The following is a 20,385-nucleotide window of genomic DNA, read 5'->3' as shown; positions in this document are numbered from 1 at the left end:
ATACAGTACTGCTGGCTGGTGGAGTAGGCTAGCTAGCAGTGGCTGCGTTGTTGACTTTGAACGTGTAGCTGGCTAGGTAACCTCGGTAGTTTCAGTACTACACCTTGTCATGATACAAAGCAACTTTGTAGCTAGCTAGCTAACATAACACTAATCAAGACGTTCCTTGTAGTGTATTTAGTTTCAACAATGCTGCTCGTCGGTAATAGTTGGCTAGGTTAGGAAAAATGGCGTCGCGGGGGACGGAAATAGCTGGCTAGCTAACCTCGATGGCTGGCTAGCTAACAATTATCAATTAACAATTATCAAGCTATGACAAAGACAACTAGGTAGCTAGCTAGGTAACACTGCACTAGTCAAATCGTTCCGTTGTAAAGTATTAGTAACTACAGCGCTGCTAGTCGGTAACGGTTGGCTAGCTGGCAGTGGGTTAATGGTGACTAGGTGTGTTGAGTAAGTCTGGCGCCGCGTCGCGGCTGGCTAGCACACCTCGATAATACTCAAACTCAAACTACACAATTATCTTAGATACAGAGACAGCAAAGACATCTATGTAGCTGGCTAACTAACACTAACGCCACACTAATCAAGTCGTTGCGTTGTAATGTAATAGTTTCTGCGGTGCTGCTAGTCGGTAGAAGTTGGCTAGCTAACAGTGATGACTAGCTAGCTAGCAGCTAGCAGTGTTGACTACGTTAGGAGGACGAAGATAGCTAGCCTCGATAATTACTCAGTTACTCTAAACTACACAATTATCTTTGATACAAAGACGGCTATGTAGCTAGCTAAGAAGAATTGCTCAGATAAAACAAATCAAGCCGTTGTAATGTAGCGAAGTGTAATATTACCTGTGGAGCGAAGCGTGGTGCGACTGCTCGCTCCAAACCGGAAGTCTGAGTGGTTCTGCAGGTGGGGACCACAGACCACTTCTCAGTTCCTATGCTTCCTGGCTGATGTTTTGGTCACTTTTGAATGCTGGTGGTGCTTTCACTCTAGTGGTAGCATGAGACGGCATCTACAACCCACACAAGTGGCTCAGGTAGTGCAGCTCATCCAGGATGGCACATCAATGCGAGCTGTGGCAAGAAGGTTTGCTGTGTCTGTCAGCGTAGTGTCCAGAGCACGGAGGCGCTACCAGTAGACAGGCCAGTACATCAGGAGACGTGGAGGAGGCCGTAGGAGGGCAACAACCCAGCAGCAGGACCGCTACCTCCGCCTTTGTGCATGGAGGAGCAGGAAAAGCACTGCCAGAGCCCTGCAAAATTATCTCCAGCAGGCCACAAATGTGCATGTGTCTGCTCAAACGGTCAGAAACAGACTCCATGAGGGTGGTATGAGGGCCCGACGTCCACAGGTGGGGGTTGTGCTTACAGCCCAACACCGTGCAGGACGTTTGGCATTTGCCAGAGAACACCAAGATTGGCAAATTTGCCACTGGCGCCCTGTGCTCTTCACAGATGAAAGCAGGTTCACACTGAGCACGTGACAGAGTCTGGAGACGCCGTGGAGAACGTTCTGCTGCCTGCAACATCCTCCAGCATGACCGGTTTGGCGGTGGGTCAGTCATGGTGTGGGGTGGCATTTCTTTGGGGGGCCGCACAGCCCTCCATGTGCTCGCCAGAGGTAGCCTGACTGCCATTAGGTACCGAGATGAGATCCTCAGACCCCTTGTGAGACCATATGCTGGTGCGGTTGGCCCTGGGTTCCTCCTAATGCAAGACAATGCTAGACCTCATGTGGCTGGAGTGTGTCAGCAGTTCCTGCAAGAGGAAGGCATTGATGCTATGGACTGGCCCGCCCGTTCCCCAGACCTGAATCCAATTGAGCACATCTGGGACATCATGTCTCGCTCCATCCACCAACGCCAAGTTGCACCACAGACTGTCCAGGAGTTGGCGGATGCTTTAGTCCAGGCCTGGGAGGAAATCCCTCAGGAGACCACACGCCACCTCATCAGGAGCTTGCCCAGGCATTGTAGGGAGGTCATACAGGCACGTGGAGGCCACACACACTACTGAGCCTCATTTTGACTTGTTTTAAGGACATTACATCAAAGTTGGATCAGCCTGTAGTGTGGTTTTCCACTTTAATTTTGAGTGTGACTCCAAATCCAGACCTCCATGGGTTGATAAATTGGATTTCCATTGATTATTTTTGTGTGATTTTGTTGTCAGCACATTCAACTATGTAAAGAAAAAAGTAGTTAATAAGATTATTTCTTTCATTCAGATCTAGGATGTGTTGTTTAAGTGTTCCCTTTATTTTTTTGAGCAGTATACTTATGTAAATGTCATATTTCAGTTGTTTTTTTTTTATTTGCAAAAATGTCTACAAACTTGTTTTTGCTTTGTCATTATTGGGTATTGTGTGTAGATTGATGAGGGGGAAAAAATGATGTATTACATTTTAGAATAAGGCTGTAACTGTAGGAGCGAAACTCATGCCAATGACTACATTTCCAGTATTCGGACTGATCACTTTGAAGTGTGGAGACAGAAAAACATATATAACGAATAAGACATATGTGGGCAGAATATCTGCTGAGCTCAGATAAATGGACAGAGCTAGATAAACATAGAGTTGGCCATTAGACTACAGTAAAAACATAATGTCAGCAGAAAAGACATATGGAATTCATCACCAGACATGTAGAAATTGCATGTCAGCAGGAACGGTATATGAAGCTGATAACCAGACATGTAGAAACAGCATGTCTGCAGAACATGTAACAAAGAAACCATGGTTGTACTGATCTAGGATCATCGGAAAATAACTAATACTGGAAAAATATGTATGCAATAAATGTATTCTATTTTGTATCCCAACCAGGGCCCCACCACCAGACTGGAAGATAATGGTGGTGCAAGGCCAAGGTGAGTTAATCATATACATACAAGGGAGTATGTGTTATGTAAAGAAGGAAAACTAGACAGAGCTCTGTGATAAGAAGGGGGGTTGTTCCATGGAATTGCTCGGCTCTGTTACTTTGTAATGAAGTCTAATTGAATTTACAAGTTCCGGTATCTCTGAAATATTTTGAGTCAATATTCCACAACATAAACTAACAAAATGTGGAAAAAGTCAAAGAGTCTGAATACTTTCCGAAGGCACTGTATATAGACTATACTACCTTACAGGATATTTACTATACACTTTCTTTTTACAGTAACTGTATACATTTGACAGTAATATCCCTTTCATACACATACCAAATACCCACAAATTTACCATGCCTGCATTTTTATACCAGCTATTAGTTTTTCTAACCAGGTTTCCTGCTAACATTTTTATGCGAGTAAAGTACATGTCGGATAAAAAATGTCAAGACAGGCTTGATGGAAACAGCTAATTTGTCGGTAAACTTTCCAAATGTCGACAAAACAAAATACTCTAGACAAGATGGGATCGTTGTTTGTCAAATGAATTATGCGAGAAATGGCAGCGGAAACTCTTATGTGCAAATATTGATATAATAACCATCATATGGAAGTAAACTTGGAGGCACGTGATGACATGGTGTGTGGTCCTCCTCCTACGACTCAGAAAAGCATGTCGTTTATTAGGCTGCAGATGAAATAAGTTATGATGAACTTTGCAGGGTGGTGAAAGTGTAAGGTGATGGGCTTTATGCTCTTTTCCAATAAATATTGAGGGTCTTATTCTGGTGACATGATGATCGATGCTTGGCTGCTGTTTGACAAACAAAAATGATCTTGCTCTTTTGTCAATAACAATCTCATCATGTAGGCACTGTATCTGCGATAGAGCGTACATGCCAATACCTGAGTGGGTACAATCGTTATATAACTCAACATGTTTAGTGACAAAACCATCAGTAGAGTTAAATTCAATGGAAAGCCATTTAACTTGTATTTTTTTATTCTGTACATGGTAATTTAACTGCAAAAGTAATTTTTATGTGCACTCCATCCTTACGCACAGCCTTTTATCAGCAACAAGTAAATTTGATGGAAACATGTCTGGTGGGAAAATTTGCATATTTTTTTATGTGCATTTTAGAATATTCACATCTGTCACCAGTTGAATGGAAACCTAGCTTATGAAAGGTGTAGAAAGCATGGAAAATAAAAAGCACCTAAAGACCTAGTCATGATTCCTGCATTTTCACAGACCCTGTAAACAAAATACAGGAATGAATCTGTGTGAATGTTTCTCTTTGCTTTTTTGCAGGTAAATGAATTAACACTTCATTGTTTAACCCCTTCCTAATTTGAAATGCAAACAGCCCCCATGGTTTAAAAACACTCTCCACCCCTCTGATTTTGCCAGTTACCCACTGATATGCATAAAGGGGTATACCTGCAAGAAAGTGGTAAATGAATGCTTGGTGCGGTTAGCTCTGCCTCATCTCTCCTCTCATTTCAGGTCTCCATGTATTTCAGCCAGGGACATGTAGCACACCTGCAGGCTGTCCACAAACACCTTCAGTCCACACTGTCTCCTCCTCCTTTTCATGGCCTCTGTGCTCCTGCTTATCTCCTTTCTCAACCGTCCCTGCTGTTTCCCACTGTCCAACCTCTCCCCTCCCTCCGTGGTCCCTCTGTTCTCCTCCGTTCTCTCTTTTTCCTCCACCGTTTCTCCTCCTGGCTTCTTCTTCTTTCTCCTCTGATGCTGATGGGTTGTGTGCTGTCCTTGTGAACTCTTCTGGACGTTGAGAAACCGGAACATTGACAACACAATAATAATATGCTCAATCAATATCTTTGGTCAGGAGAAATACACTGATTAGATGTAAGGAGAAGTGTAGTTGGTTTAATAGTTGGTAACGTTAGTTCTACTAATGAATGGATCTCACCTGTTTTCTAGGACAGTAGCGGCCCAGTGAGCACAGGATTTCTCTCTTGAGCCTCTCTAGCTTAAAGAGCCTAATGAGTCTGGTATGGCTACACATCATGTTGTAAATAAACTGTCTCTCCTACAAAACAATGTGACCAGAGCAATAATTTAGATGGAAGGAAGTCCAGAGTAGATTTTTAGAAGAAACAGTGGATTGTTCAGAATATTGTAAATACTCACGTTATCCTTCTCACATTCAGGCATTTCCCCTGTGCAGCTTTTATGAGACACTTTTAATGATTCAGTGATGTTGTTCTCCTAGGAGTGAGAGCAGAGATCTCAGTTTAACACAGTTTAAACTCCATAAACTCTATTGATATCTCAATGGCAACATGAAAACTCCTTGTCCATCATGTTACTTACAAGGTTCTGAAGGAGCAGGGAGATGACAGTCTCGTAGTCCTCAACGATCTCTCTCATAGTACGGTTGCTGTCACAAGACAACACCAGAGGTAGCAGCATGAGAGAAAAGACAGAGGTGCCAAGAAGATGCTGTGTGTGTGTGTGTGTGTGTGTGTGTGTGAGAGAGACATACAGAGAGAGAGAGACATACAGAGAGAGAGAGACATACAGAGAGAGAGTGAGAGAGACAGAAAGGTGTACAAAAATCAGTCTTGTAGCATTATTCACACCAGTTAAAATAAGACATTTTTGACCTATTCATACTTTACCGATCCAGGTGAGTGCCATTGAGGTTTTTGTTATTTTTACAAGGGATCTCTGGTCTGGCAGTAGCCTAGCCTACTGTGGAACTACAGACAGATGGTCACATGTTTTCGGAATTATAAAAAAAATGCCAAAACACCTTAGTTTGCTTACACAAAAGCCTAGACTAGAGCATAATAATACTAGGCTATTTTGCCAGGACTGATTTCAACAATATCAGCGTTTTATGGAAAATAATGAACTCTGTGGAATGTGTGTTCCACGACGCACTTGCGGAGCGGAACTGACCTTCCACAGTGTTGAAATTATTTTCCAGAGAATGTATAGAGCCATGAGTTGATTATCCCTTTTATAGCATGGCTACAATTTAACACATTTGCCACAAAAAAATGTGTTCATTTGCCGGTATAAATTCTTCAACATCCACTGAAGTAGATAGCAAGTTTACTAGATAGCTATGGTAGTTTCAGTTGGTAACCAAACAGATTTGCTAGTTTAGCTAACCAAACAGTCCTAGCTTGCTATTATGACAATCGAATTCAACAATACTAATACTGTTTTCTAATCGACTTCTGCTTTCAAAATCTGCTCAAACAAAACATGTAAAAATGAACTAAAGCCATTGAATTCTACCATGCAAATATACCGTGATTTTACAGGAAATTATAAAATGGGTTGGTCTAATCTTGAATGCTGATTGGTTAAAACCGCATTCCATCTGGTGTCTATTCCACACGTTACCACCAGCTAAATCTATGAAGTTGAAATACCTATTTACTCTGTTCCATCTGACTGCGCAATCCACTGTCTCATCAGCCCATTTAGTTTTTAACAGTGGAGATTTGTATAAACCTTGGTGTCTGTCTCTCTGACATTTGCAATATTGTTTTAATATTCAAATTGGATTTCCAGCTGTCGCATAGTAATGAATGTGTCGGGAGTCAGGATGAGACGGACAGGCAGGAAGGCAGCGTTTCTCAGCCAGTCAAAATCATCAATCGGCATCATTTATTTCGGAGGTTGCAGTCTTTCCAGCTTCAGTTTGAAGTTATTGTGTTAGCTGTGTTGTTGGCTAGCTCCTCTGAACAACACTGTCCTGACAAGAGAGCACATTTTCTATGCCAGGTGAAATCTCACATCATTAGCTCATTGATATGGATGTATCCAAATAAATATCACTAGAAAACAGCTTAAACAAACGCAAATGCAGATACTTTGTTGTTATTCTGGCTGCACTGTTAGACATGACTGTAAGTTAGCCATAGTAGGCTAGCTAAGCAGCAAAGGATAAGAACGTTGCCAGCCCGTCTGGCAATAGAGCATTTAGAACGAACAACTGGATTGTGTCCACAGATACAGTCGTATGAAAAAGTTTGGGTACCCCTGACAATTTCCATGATTTCCATTTATAAATAATTGGGTGTTTGGATCAGCAATTTCATTTTGATCTATCAAATAACTGATGGACACAGTAATATTTCAGTAGTAAAATGAGGTTTATTGGATTAACAGAAAATGTGCAATATGCATCAAAACAAAATTAGACAGGTGCATAAATTTGGGCACCCCAATAGAAAAATCATCAATATTTAGTAGAGCCTCCCTTTGCTAAAATAACAGCCTCTAGACGCTTCCTATAGCCTCCAATGAGTGTGTGGATTCTGGATGAAGGTATTTTGGACCATTCCTCCTTACAAAACATCTCCAGTTCAGTTAGGTTTGATGGTTGCCGAGCATGGATAGCACGCTTCAAATCATCCCACAGATTCTCAATGATATTCAGGTCTGGGGACTGGGATGGCCATTCCAGAACATTGTACTTGTTCCTCTGTGTAAATGCCCGGGTAGATTTTGAGCAGTGTTTTGGGTCATTGTCTTGTTGAAATATCCAGCCCCGGCGTAACTTCAACTTTGTGACTGATTCTTCAACATTATTCCCAAGAATCTGCTGATATTGAGTGGAATCCATGCGACCCTCAACTTTAACAAGATTCCCAGTACCGGCACTGGCCACACAGCCCCACAGCATGATGGAACCCCCACCAAATTTTACTGTGGGTAGCAAGTGTTTTTCTTGGAACACTGTTCTTTTGCCGCCATGCATAACGTCCCTTGTTATGACCAAATAACTCAATCTTTGTTTCATCAGTCCACAGCACCTTATTCCAAAATGAAGCTGGCTTGTCCAAATGTGCGTTTGCATACCTCAAGCGTCTCTGTTTGTGGTGTGTGTGCAGAAAAGGCTTCTTCTACATCACTCTCCCATACAGCTTCTCCTTGTGCAAAGTGTGCTGAATTGTTGAACGATGCAGTGACACCATCTGCAGCAAGATGATGTTGTAGGTCTTTGGAGGTGGTGTGTGGGCTGTTTTTGACCATTCTCACCATCCTTCGCCTTTGCCTCTCCGATATTTTACTTGGCCTGCCACTTCTGGCCTTAACAAGAACTGTGCCTGTGGTCTTCCATTTCCTCACTATGTTCCTTCGGGGTGGACAGTGACAGCTTACATCTCTGCGATAGCTTTTTGTAGCCTTCCTCTAAACCATAATGTTGAACAATCTTTGTTTTCAGGTCATTTGAGAGTTGTTTTGAGGCCCCCATGTTGCCACTCTTCAGAGGAGAGTCAAAGAGAACAACAACTTGCAATTGGCCACCTTAAATACCTTTTCTCATGATTGGATGCACTTGTCTATGAAGTTCAAGGCTTAATGAGCTCACCAAACCAATTGTGTGTTCCATTTAATCAGTGCTAATTAGTTACAGGTATTCAAATCAACAGAATGACAAGGGTGCCCAAATTTTTGCATAGCCTATTTTTCACATCTGATTTAATTTCATACAACTTAATATTTCTACACTAAAAATCTTTGTCTGGACAATACCCCAGTACTCAGCTTTTATTAGAAAATGAATGGCACGCCACTGTGATCATTTTCTGTGACGACAGAGTAAATTATTATGCAGCCTCAGAGGGGTGCCCAAACTTTTTCATACGACTGTACAGATTAAAATGACAACAACTGGGTCGCGTCTCTGGCAACTGAACCGATAGAACGAACGACCAGCCGGCCTGGGTAGCAACCCTAGATTTGGGTCGGGAATATATCTTGTGGAAGGATGAAATAGTATGAATAAATTAATCAAAATAAAGTTTTTACTGAAAATATGTAAATCATTTACATTTTAGTCATTTAGCAGAAGCTCTTATCCATATGGTCAACATACCAAGGCCAAGGGCTGGTTTTAAGCACGACGCAACACAGAGCCGTGGTATATTGGCCATATATCATAAACCCCCGAGGTGCCTTATTGCTATTATAAAGTGGTAACCAACGTAATTAGAGCAGTAAAAATAAATGTTTTGTCATACCCGTGGTAAACGCGCTGATATACTACGAATGTCAGCCAATCAGCATTGATTATATTATGGTGTTTATAATTCTGTACGTCATAACTGAACTTTGGCTAGATATGCAGTCGTCTATTGTTTCTAACCTACCATTTGTATGTAGGCTACTTGGTTCATATTCACAAAAAGATGCCACTCCCACCACATTTACAAAAGTTGGCATAAATTGTAGTGTTTCTCACTGAAACCGCTTCTGTACATTCTTAGCTATAAGCCTAAAATTTCCCGGGCTTGTTTCTCTATCAATCTCCCTGCGTGGTTGGCGAACAGCAAGACATGACCTTTAAAGGCCCAGTGCAGTCAAAAAAGGGATTTTGCTGTGTTTTATATACATGTCCACATGATGAGGTTGGAATATTACTGTGAAATTGTGAAAATTATGATAATGCCCTTTTAGTGTAAGAGATGTTTGAAAAGACCTGAAATTTCAGCCTGTTTTGTGGGATGGAGTTTTGGCCTGCTGGTGACATCACCAGGTGATCAGTTACTTAATAGATCAATAAGAAAGAGTTCCAAATAGGGCTGGGCAATATGGCCTTTTTACACGGGCGATTCACAATATATAGATTTTGTTTTAATGTTTTCTCTAAATAAGCTTTGTTGCACGATTAAAAAAGGTCAATGCACTGGATGTAAAATTATACCTAACCTGACTATAAAAGCCTTCCACAACCATAAGGTAAAATAATGAAATTATCAAAATAGTTTAACCTGCTTTTTAGAATTAATCACTGCTCTGGCTTTCAAGTCTGTCTATGAAAATTCAATATTTGCACAACCCACATCTGCTAAAAACAATGACCAACTTCTTGTAGCAGGAGTTATTGAAAATGAACACAGGTCTCAAACAATCTCTCAAGCCAATGTGCTAGTGAGTAGCCAGCTTATCTTTAAATATAAAGTCTAGCCAACTTGGATCTATTCTGAATAAAAATATTAAAAGACGCAACATGCAACAATTTCTAAGATTTTACTGAGTTGCATTTCATATAAGGAAATTAGTCAATTGAAATAAATTCATTAGGCCTGATTCTATGAATTTCACATGACAGGGAATACAGATATGCATCTGTTGGTCACAGAAATCTTAGAAAAAAAGGTAGGGATGTGGATCAGAAAACCAGTCAGTATCTGGTGTGACCACCATTTGCCTCATGCAGCGCAACACATCTCCTTCACATAGAGTTGATCAGGCTGTTGATTGTGGCCTGTGGAATGTTGTCCCACTCCTCTTCAATGGCTGTGCGACGTTGCTGGATATTGGCTGGAACTGGAACACGCTGTCATACACATCGATCCAGAGTATCCCAAACATGCTCAATGGGTGACATGTCTGGTGAGTATGCAGGCCATGGAAGAAGGCGACATTTTCAGCTTCCAGGAACTGTGTACAGATATTTGTGACATGGGGCCATGCATTATCGTGCTGAAACATGAGGTGATAGTGGCAGATGAATGGCGCGACAATGGGCGTGGTGTAGGGCCTCTTGGATGGCTGCTTCGATTTCCCACTGTATGGGTCCCCAAGACGGAGGCAGGATGGGCTCGGGAGCTGAGTTAGAGGAAGGGGTGTCAAATATACGGGATAAAGAATCAGCCTTCACATTTTTCTTGCCGGGCAGAAAGGTGATGGTGAAGTTGAAGAGGGTGAAGAAGAGTGCCCCGCAAGCCTGTCTGGGGTTGAGCCTCTTAGCACTTCTTAATTACTCCACATTGCGGTTGTCTGTAAGGACAAGGAATGAGTGATGAGCTCCCTCTAACCAGTGGCGCCACTCTTCGATTGCCAGCTTAATGGCGAGGAGCTCTCGGTTCCCGACATCATAGTTCCTCTCAGCGGGTGACACTTTCTTGGAAAAGCAGACACGAGTGTAATTTGGTATGTGTCCCGACCCGCTGGGAGAGAACCACTCCCACGCCGACCTCGGATGCATCCACCTCCAGAACAAAAGGAACGGTAGGATCTGGCTGCCTAAGGATGGGTGCAGAGGTGAAGAGGCGTTCCAAGGTCTCAAATGCATTAAGGGTGGTGTCGGTCCATTGGAGGGTATGGGTTTTTAGATTGGTGAGAGCTGAGAGAGGAGCGGTTGTGCTGCTGCAGTTTCGGATGAACCGGCGGTAGTAGTTGGAGAATCCTAGAAAATGTTGTAGTTCCTTTACCGTGGTAGGTTTGGGCCAATTAATCACGGCCGTGACTTTGCCTTCGTCCATGTTGACCCCTCCTGGTGTCAGCACGAACCCTAGGAAGGTTACCGTAGTAACGTGAAAGGCGCTCTTCTCGGCCTTGACATAAAGATGGTGGTCCTGTAGTCGGAGGACCTGTTGCACATGCTGTACGTGTTCTGCAAGGGAGTGAGAGTAGATCAAGATATCGTCAATGTACACGATGAGGAACTGGTTGATCATGTACTGGAAAACTTCCTTCATGAAGGACTGGAAGACTGCGGGAGCATTGGTGAGACCATAGGGCATAACCAGGTATTGGTAGTGACCCCTAGCGGTGATGAATGCCATCTTCCACTCATCCCCACTTCGGATACTTACCAGCTTGTAAGCACTACGTAGGTCCAGTTTGGAGTAGATGGTAGCCTGTCCAACTTGTTCTAGTGCGGCCGGAATCAGAGGAAGAGGGAAGCGATTCTTGATGGCAAGTGTTTACTTGATTGCTACAAATAGCTAGCTAGAATAAAGTGTTAATAAGATAAAAATTCATTTAAAAGATTTAAAAGCAATAAAAATTATCGGAATGCAGCCGGAGATGTGAATGGACGGATGAATCCCACGTCGAGAGCCTCTTCTATATAGTTGACCATAGCCTCATTCTCTGGGATGGACAAGGGGTAGATCCGACCCTTAGGGGGCGATGCCCCAGGAAAGAGATTGATCACGCAGTCCTCCGGGCGATGAGGGGGCAGAATGGATGCCTTTTTCTTGCTAAAGACACTCAGGAACTGGGCATATACAGGTGGGATGTGGTTTGGAATGGAAGAATCCGATCCTTCTATAGAGGTGACTCAACAGGGTGGACTGAAGCAGTTTTTAAAACAGGTGGGAGACCATGACAGCAGTTCCCCTTGCCGCCAGGAGATGGCAGGGTCGTGAAGACTTAGCCAGGGGTGACCGAGAATGAGGGGTTCTTTAGGTGAAGACAACACGATTAACTGAATGAACTCAGAGTGAAGGAGGCCAATCTGAAGGGTGATACTTTCGGTCATGCGAGTCACAAGACCGGTTCCGAGAGGTTGTCCATCCAGCACATTAATCCTAAAGGGAGGATTAACAGGGATTAGTTTGACCCTTAACTGATGTGCCAATTGCTCGTCAAAATTTCCTGCAGCCCCCGAGACCACTAGTCCCTCCACAAACTGAGTGACCCCATTAGCAGAAAGAAGAGCCGGGATCCCAAACTGTCTTTAGGTAATGTTCAAAAACGTAGAGGTGCTTACCGGAAGTGGACGGGTTGTGGTCACGCCTTCATGAGGGGGGTGGGGGGTGGTTGAATCAGACAGCTATTGAGTAGGCGGTTACTCTCTCCACAATAGAGGAACAGGGTTTCACTTAACCTCTCTCGGGTATGTGGGACGAAATGGAATCGAGTGGAATCGAGTGGCGCGAAATTCAAAAACCTTAAAAATGCTATAACTTCAATTTCTCAAACATATTACTATTTTACACCATTTTAAAGACAAGACTCTCGTTAATCTAACCACATTGTCCGATTTGAAAAAGGCTTTACAACGAAAGCAAAACATTAGATTATGTCAGGAGAGTACCCAGCCAGAAATAATCACACAGCCATTTTCAAAGCAAGCATATATGTCACATAAACCCAAACCACAGCTAAATGCACCACTAACCTTTGATGATCTTCATCAGATGACACTCCTAGGACATTATGTTATACAATACATGCATGTTTTGTTCAATCAAGTTCATATTTATATCAAAAAACAGCTTTTTACATTAGCATGTGACATTCAGAACTAGCAAACACACCGAAAACTTCCGGTGAATTTACTAAATTACTCTTGATAATTGTTTACAAAATACATAACAATTATTTAAAGAATTATAGATACAGAACTCCTTTATGCAATCGCGGTGTCAGATTTTAAAATAGCTTTTCGGCAAAAGCACATTTTGCAATATTCTGAGTAGATAGCTCGCCATCACGGGCTAGCTAATTTGACACCCACCAAGTTTGGCGTTCACTAAACTCAGAATTACTATAAGAAAAATTGGATTACCTTTGCTGTTCTTCGTCAGAATGCACTCCCAGGACTTCTACTTCAACCACAAATGTTTTGGTTCAAAATAATCCATAGTTATGTTCAAATATCCTCTGTTTTGACCGTGCGTTCAGGTCCCTATCCGAACGGTGACGCGCGGACGCATGTCGTGACAAAAAAATTAAAAATATTCCATTACCGTACTTCGAAGCATGTCAAACGCTGTTTAAAATCAATTTTTATGATATTTTTCTCGTAAAATAGCGATAATATTCCAACCGGGCGACGTTGTTTTCGTTCAAAGGCTGAAAGAAAAACATGGCCACTTCTCGGGGCCGTGCATCTCCTGTCTCTGAGCCACCAGCCTGACCACTCACAAACAGCTCTCCTGTACCTAGCCCAGAGACAGCAGAGATCTCATTCCATTTTCTGGCGCCTTCAGAGAGCCTATGGAAGCCTTAGAAATTGTCTCGTTACAGCAGAGATCCTGTATTTTCGACAGAGATGCCACAGAAGCAAAAGAAATGGTCAGAGAGGGCACTTCCTGTATGGAATCTTCTCAGGTTTTGGCCTGCCATATGAGTTCTGTTATACTCACAGACACCATTCAAACAGTTTTATAAACTTTAGAGTGTTTTCTATCCAAATCTACCAATTATATGCATATTCTCGTTTCTGGAAAAGAGTAGTAACCAGTTTAAATCGGGTAAGTTTTTTATCCGGCCGTGAAAATACTGCCCCCTACCCTAGAGAGGTTAACCTCTGGAGTCTCTCAGCAGGCGTGAGAGGGGCGCGGCCAAGTTGCATGGGTTCGGGGCTATTAGACCGTGGTGGACGAGAGACAGGCGTGGAAGACTCACAGGCCATGGGCAACTGAATAGGTCTGCAGTCCACCAGTAGGTTGCTAATGGATATGGACATCCGGATGTATTGGTTTAGGTCCGTTAAATCTCCTCTGCGGGCCAGTTCGATCTGTAACTCCCGATTAACCTCACTAGTGTACGTCCCACCTGGCCAACCTGGGACGCTAGCGTCCCACCTGGCCAAACTCCAGTGAAATTGCAGAGCGCCAAATTCAAAAACAGAAATATTCATTATAAAATTCAGAAAACATGTTATACATAGGTTTAAAGTTTAACTTCTTAGGAATCCAACCACGGTGTCAGATTTCAAAAAAGCTTTACGGCGAAAGCAGACCATGCGATTATTTGATAACATCGCCCAGCAGACAAATCATTACAAACAGTAACCAGCCAAGTAGAACAGTTACACAAGTCAAAAATAGAGATAAAATGAATCACTTACCTTTGATGATCTTCATATGGTTGCACTCAGAAGACATTCATTTACTCAATAAATGTTTGTTTTGTTTGATAAAGTCCCTGTTTATATCCAAAAACCTCCGTTTTGTTCGCGCGTTTTCTTCAGTGATCCACAGGCTCAAACGCAGTCACAACAGGCAGACAAAAAATCCAAATTGTATCCGTAAAGTTCATAGAAACATGTCAAATGATGTTTATATTCAATCCTCAAGTTGTTTTTAGCCTAAATAATCGATAATATTTCAACCGGACAATAACGTCGTCAATATAAAAGGTAAACAAGAAAGGCGCGCTCTCAGGATTGCGCATGAAAAAGCTCTGACACTTTAGGGTCCAGTCATTCAGACTGGTCTTACTCCCTCATTTTTCAGAATACAAGCCTGAAACAATTTCTAAAGACTGTTGACATCTAGCGGAAGGCATAGGAACTGCAATTTGAGTCCTAAGTCAATGGAGACTGTAATAGCATTGAATAGAAAACTACAAAAATTAAAAATTACAACTTCCTGGATGGATTTTTCTCAGGTTTTCGCCTGCCAAATCAGTTCTGTTATACTCACAGACATTATTTTAACAGTTTTGTAAACTTTTGAGTGTTTTCTATCCCTATCTACTAATTACATGCATATCCTAGCTTCTGGGCCTGAGTAGCAGGCAGTTTAATTTGGGCACACTTTTCATCCAAAATTTTGAATGCTGCTCCCTACCCTAGTGAAGTTAAGACCCCTCCGGTAGACTGCAAGGAGAGCTGGTTCACTCGATCCACTGCCGGCAGCCATGGTACGGAACTCAATGGCATACTCAGTGGTGGAGCGACGGCCCTGTCGCATCTCACATAACAGGTCCCCGGTGTGACGACCTAAAACTGAATGGTCGAACACCTCCTTGAAGAGGGTGTGAAAACATGATTCAGAGGACAGATCAGAACTTTGAGCAGCCCTCAGGGCTGAAACTCAATCCAGAGCATTGCCAATGATGAATGAATTATGCTAAATCATGCAAATATAACTGTGTATATCCGCATATAAGACAACTGCTGGGTCTGCCCAGGGACTAGTTGGTTGGAACCTCTCCAGCACTCTGACAATAAACAATGATTCACTTAAGATTAACTTTGAGTGTCCCTGTGTAAGAATTTCCACATCTATGTATGTAAATACCCTCAAATTAATGGTGACATTCTGTATTGTCGCCTCAGAACATGAATTTGGATTTGAGATCAAATTTTGATTTTCAATCCAAAATCCTGGAGTATAGAGCCAAATTAAATGTTTTAGCTTCACTGTCCAAATAAATACATAGTATATTCTGGTGATGGAGCACCTTACCATTAGGCAAAAGTGATAACTAAGTGGATCGGGGAACAAAACATTGATATTTTGGGTCCATAGCCAGGAAACTCCCCAGAACTTAATCCCATTGAGAACTTGTGGTCAATCCTCAAGTGGCGGGTGGACAAACAAAAACCCACAAATTCTGACAAACTCCAAGCATTGATTATGCAAGAATGGGCTGCCATCAGTCAGGATGTGGCCCAGAAGTTAATTGACAGCATGCCAGGGCGGATTGCAGAGGTCTTGAAAAAGAAGGGTCAACACTGCAAATATTGACTCTTTGCATCAACTTCATGTAATTGTCAATAAAAGCCTTTGACACTTACAAAATGCTTGTAATTACACTGCAGAATTCCATAGTAACATCTGACAAAAATATCTAAAGATATTGAAGCAGCAAACTTTGTGGAAATTAATATTTGTGTCATTCTACAGTTGAAGTCGGAGGTTTACATACACCTTGGCCAAATACATTTAAACTCACAATTCCTTTAATCTTAGTAAAAATTCCCAGTTTTAGGTCAGTTAGGATCACCACTTTATTTTAAGAATGTGAAATGTCAGAATAATAGTAGAGAATGATTTATTTCAGCTTTTATTTCTTTCATCACATTCCCAGTGGGTCAGAAGTTTACATACACTCAATTAGTATTTGGTAGCATTGCCTTTAAATTGTTTAACTTGGATGAAATGTTACAGGTAGCCTTCCACAAGCTTCCCACAATACGTTGGGTGAATTTTGGCCCATTCCTCTTGACAGAGCTGGTGTAACTGAGTCAGATTTGTAGGCCTCCTTGCTCGCAAACGCTTCTTCAGTTCTGCCCACATATTTTCTATAGAGTTGAGGTCAGGGCTTTGTGATGGCCACTCCAATACCTTGACTTTGTTGTCCTTAAGCCATTTTGCCACACACATTTTCTATAGGATTGAGGTCAGGGCTTTGTGATGGCCAGTATGCTTGGGGTGATTGTCCATTTGGAAGACCCATTTGCGACCAAGCTTTTTAACATCCTGACTGATGTCTTGAGATGTTGCTTTAATATATCCAAATAATTTCCCTCCCTCATGATTCCATCTATTTTGTGAAGTGCACCAGTCCCTCCTGCAGCAAAGCACCCCCACAACATTATGCTGTCACCCTGTGCTTCACGGTTGGGAGGGTGTTCTTCGACTTGCAAGCCTCCGCCTTTTTCCTCCAAACATAACGATGGTCATTATGGCCAAACAGTTATATATCAGACCAGAGGACATTTCTCCAAAAAGTACGATCTTTTTCCCCATGTGCAGTTGCAAATGTAGTCTGGATTTTTTTATGGCGGTTTTGTAGCAGTGGCTTTTTCCTTGCTGAGCAGCCTTTCAGGTTATGTCAATATAGGACTCGTTTTACTGTGGATATAGATACTTTTGTACCTGTTTCCTCCAGCATCTTCACAAGGTCCTTTGCTGTTGTTCTGGGATTGATTTGCACTTCTCGCACCAAAGTACGTTCATCTCCAGGAGACAGAACGCGTCTCCTTCCTGAGCGGTATGATGGCTGCGTGGTCCCATGGTGATTATACTTGCGTACTATTGTTTGTACAGATGAACGTGGTACCTTCAGGCGTTTGGACATCTTTCCCAAGGATAAACCAGACTTGTGGCGCTCTACCATTTTGTTTCTGAGGTCTTGGCTGATTTCTTTACATTTTTCCATGATGTCAAGCAAAGAGGCACTGAGTTTGAAGGTAGGCCTTGAAATACATCCACAGGTATACCTCCAATTGACTCAAATGATGTCAATTAGCCTAACAGAAGCTTCTAAAGCCATGCCATAATTTTCTGGAATTTTCCAAGCTGCTTAAAGGCAGTCAACTTAGTGTATGTAAACTTCTGACCCACTGGAATTGTGATACAGTGAATTATAAGAGAAGTACTCTGTCTGTAAACAATTCTTGAAAAAAATTACTTTTGTCATGCACAAAGTAGATGTCCTAACCGACATGCCAAAACTATAGTTTGTTAACAAGAAATGTGTGGAGTGGTTGAAAACAAGTTTTAATGACTCCAACCTAAGTGTATGTAAACTTCCGACTTCAGCTGTATATATATATATATATATATATATATATATATATATATATATATATATATATATATATATATACACACACAGTACCAATCAAAAGTTTGGACACCTATTCATTGCAGGGTTATTCTTTATTTGTACTATTTTATACATTGTAGAATAATAGTGAAGACATCAGAACTATGAAATAACACATATGGAATCAAATAGTAAACAAAAAAGTGTTAAACAAATCAAAATATATTTTATATATTTGAGATTCTTCAAAGTAGCCACCCTTTTTGAAGGGGTGTCCACATACTTTTGCCTATGCCTTCATTTAAAAAAAAAAAATAGACTAATAGCTTTGATTTGACACCCAATTTACCATGCTTCTATGCACTTCACATGTTGGTGCTCATGGGTCCTTTTAGATGGAAATGTCCCTAGCTAGCTAGATTTCTCTCTCCAGAGACCAGCAAAGTAAAAGATTGGATCTTTTTTTTCTCTCCACAGTATTAACTCTTTTCCTTTCCAACACAAACTGAATAGATTCAATCAGAATGTCAATGACCATGTTTACATACATGCCAATATCCTGTTATTATTCGGGATACTCAAGTATTCTGTTTTTGAGTTGGCACATGTAAACATCATATCCCATTTACAATAACCTTAAAAAGCTTGTATCCCGGTTATGAGAAACCCAGATAAGATGCATGGTATATACTGATCTTAGACGGGATACAGTGGCATGTAAATATCTTATCCTGTTTACTGTTGTTTTTACGGTCTGTGCAGGCTCAGTTTCGCGTACCATGGGTGTTGTGTGATGATGTTTTCATCTGACTGTCAAACAAATCACTTAAAAAAAGTAGACTCCTTGAGCAGTTTGATCCACCATAATAATTCCACAATAATTTATTTTGCTCATACGCCGTACTGGACCGTATAGCCTACTTGCTATTTTCACCCCTAATTTAGACAACTTTCTGCTTATAATTTCCGACATTTGGGAGGCCATTGTTTGTCAACTATAGTTAGATATATGCAGCCTCTCTTCTGTCATAACTTGTTGCCCCAGAAGACTAAATAAAGTAGTGCTCACCAGAAAAGGGGTGATAGAATGAATACATTATTTTACTAAGGAAGTCAGTTAAGAACAAATTCCTATTTACAATGACAGCCTACCAGGGAACAATGGGTTAACTGCCTTGTTCAGGGGCAGACGACAGATTTTTACCTTGTCAGCTCAGGGATTTGATCTACCAACCTTTCTCTTACTGGCCAAAAGCTCTAACCACTAGGCTACCTGCCACCCCATTAGTAATCTAGTCAACACTTTTAAATGTGTCTATTTCTTTTAGGGACCAGGGAGAAAAATGTATAAGTCACCTTGTCCAAGAGAGATTCACACGGTTATCAAAACATCCCACCAGGATAAACCTACACGAAACACAGCCCTTATTTTAAGTGTTTCTAAAATCCCCCATGGAAAAAATGAATGTTGGAAAAACGATTGGAAACATTTCCCTGTTTGACCGACAGGTTTTATGGGTATTATGACTCATACTGTGGTACTCTATTGCTATTTGACCGGTGGGGCTCTATTTGGGACCAAATATTAAACTTTTGATTACTTTAAACCACTAAGTGAATTTGTCCAAATACGTATGATATGACACCTTCAAATGGGGAACTAGATACAGTGCTTTCATTTCTAAACGGTAAAACAGATACCTTCGAATAAAATGTGACATTCTGTACTATACTATCGCCTCCTAAAAACACATTTGCACACAAATCCAAAATGCTGGAGTAGGCTATATCTTCAAATTAAACGTTTTCGCTTCACTGTCCAAGTAAAAACAGATGGGAACGCATAAAATGTTTACATGGCGCGCGCATTACAGTAACTATTCCTACTCCCGTCTCCCCATCCACGCGTGCCAAGCCCCAAACGCGCTGAGTGCGTCGCTGACGCTGCGCATGATATCACCGGAAACACCAATGCAGTCGACCTACCTGTAGCTTTGGTCCGCTCATACTCCAGCCAAGTGATAAACACGCGCGACAACACTTGATGAGAGAATCGACACTGGGGGTTTTACTTGTCAAACTCTCCTGAAATCCGCCCATTGGGACGTCCCACACTGGGGGGAGACTAGGGCAAAGTAAGGGGAGTCGATTGCAACACCTGGAACTTCTCCAATCAGAAACCAGCTAGAGTGAAGAAACCAGCATATTTGCATGAAAAGTTAGTCAAATATCTCGCTATTTCCAAGTTTTTCTTATACTCTCCTGAGCCTAATGTCCAATAATTTGAAGTAGTATAATTTTGTATCACTATATGTTGGCTAAACCTTGACATGATAGACATACGTCAATGATGTTGTCCCTTGGAAGGAACATGAGGTTTTGTCATGAGTTTCAGGCAATTTTGTAAGTGTGTGTATGAGAGAAAGAGAGTTAGTGGCTGTGTGAGAGAGGGGGCATGCAGGTCTGTGTCTGTGACAGTGGAATGGC

At 41.7% G+C, this 20,385-nt stretch overlaps 1 protein-coding gene across 4 annotated transcripts; it reads right to left on the bottom strand.

The window, feature by feature from the left end:
- Positions 1-2,956: 2,956 nt before the first annotated feature.
- On the bottom strand, positions 2,957-20,065 carry LOC106590592 (uncharacterized). 4 transcript variants are annotated; one of them, XM_014181705.2, is made up of 5 exons: positions 19,885-20,034; positions 5,221-5,349; positions 5,038-5,115; positions 4,817-4,936; positions 2,957-4,665 (listed from the first exon to the last, which is right to left on the bottom strand). In XM_014181705.2, exons 1-5 carry the CDS (start codon positions 19,996-19,998, stop codon positions 4,378-4,380), a joined length of 729 nt encoding a protein of 242 aa, XP_014037180.1. In that variant the 5' UTR covers positions 19,999-20,034; the 3' UTR covers positions 2,957-4,377. The 4 variants fall into 4 exon arrangements, with proteins under 4 accessions (XP_014037180.1, XP_014037181.1, XP_045566924.1 ...); XM_014181706.2 differs by having other exon boundaries at positions 5,221-5,287; positions 19,885-20,005; XM_045710968.1 differs by lacking the exon at positions 4,817-4,936 and having other exon boundaries at positions 2,957-4,662; positions 5,221-5,287; positions 19,885-20,065.
- Between the last annotated feature and the right edge of the window lie 320 nt (positions 20,066-20,385).

The sequence above is a fragment of the Salmo salar genome, chromosome ssa29 (assembly GCF_905237065.1).
Source record: "Salmo salar chromosome ssa29, Ssal_v3.1, whole genome shotgun sequence".
In the NCBI taxonomy this organism is placed as follows: Eukaryota; Metazoa; Chordata; class Actinopteri; order Salmoniformes; family Salmonidae; genus Salmo; species Salmo salar.
Note: the sequence above shows the minus strand (reverse complement) of the source record. Positions and strands in the feature narration are given on the sequence as shown.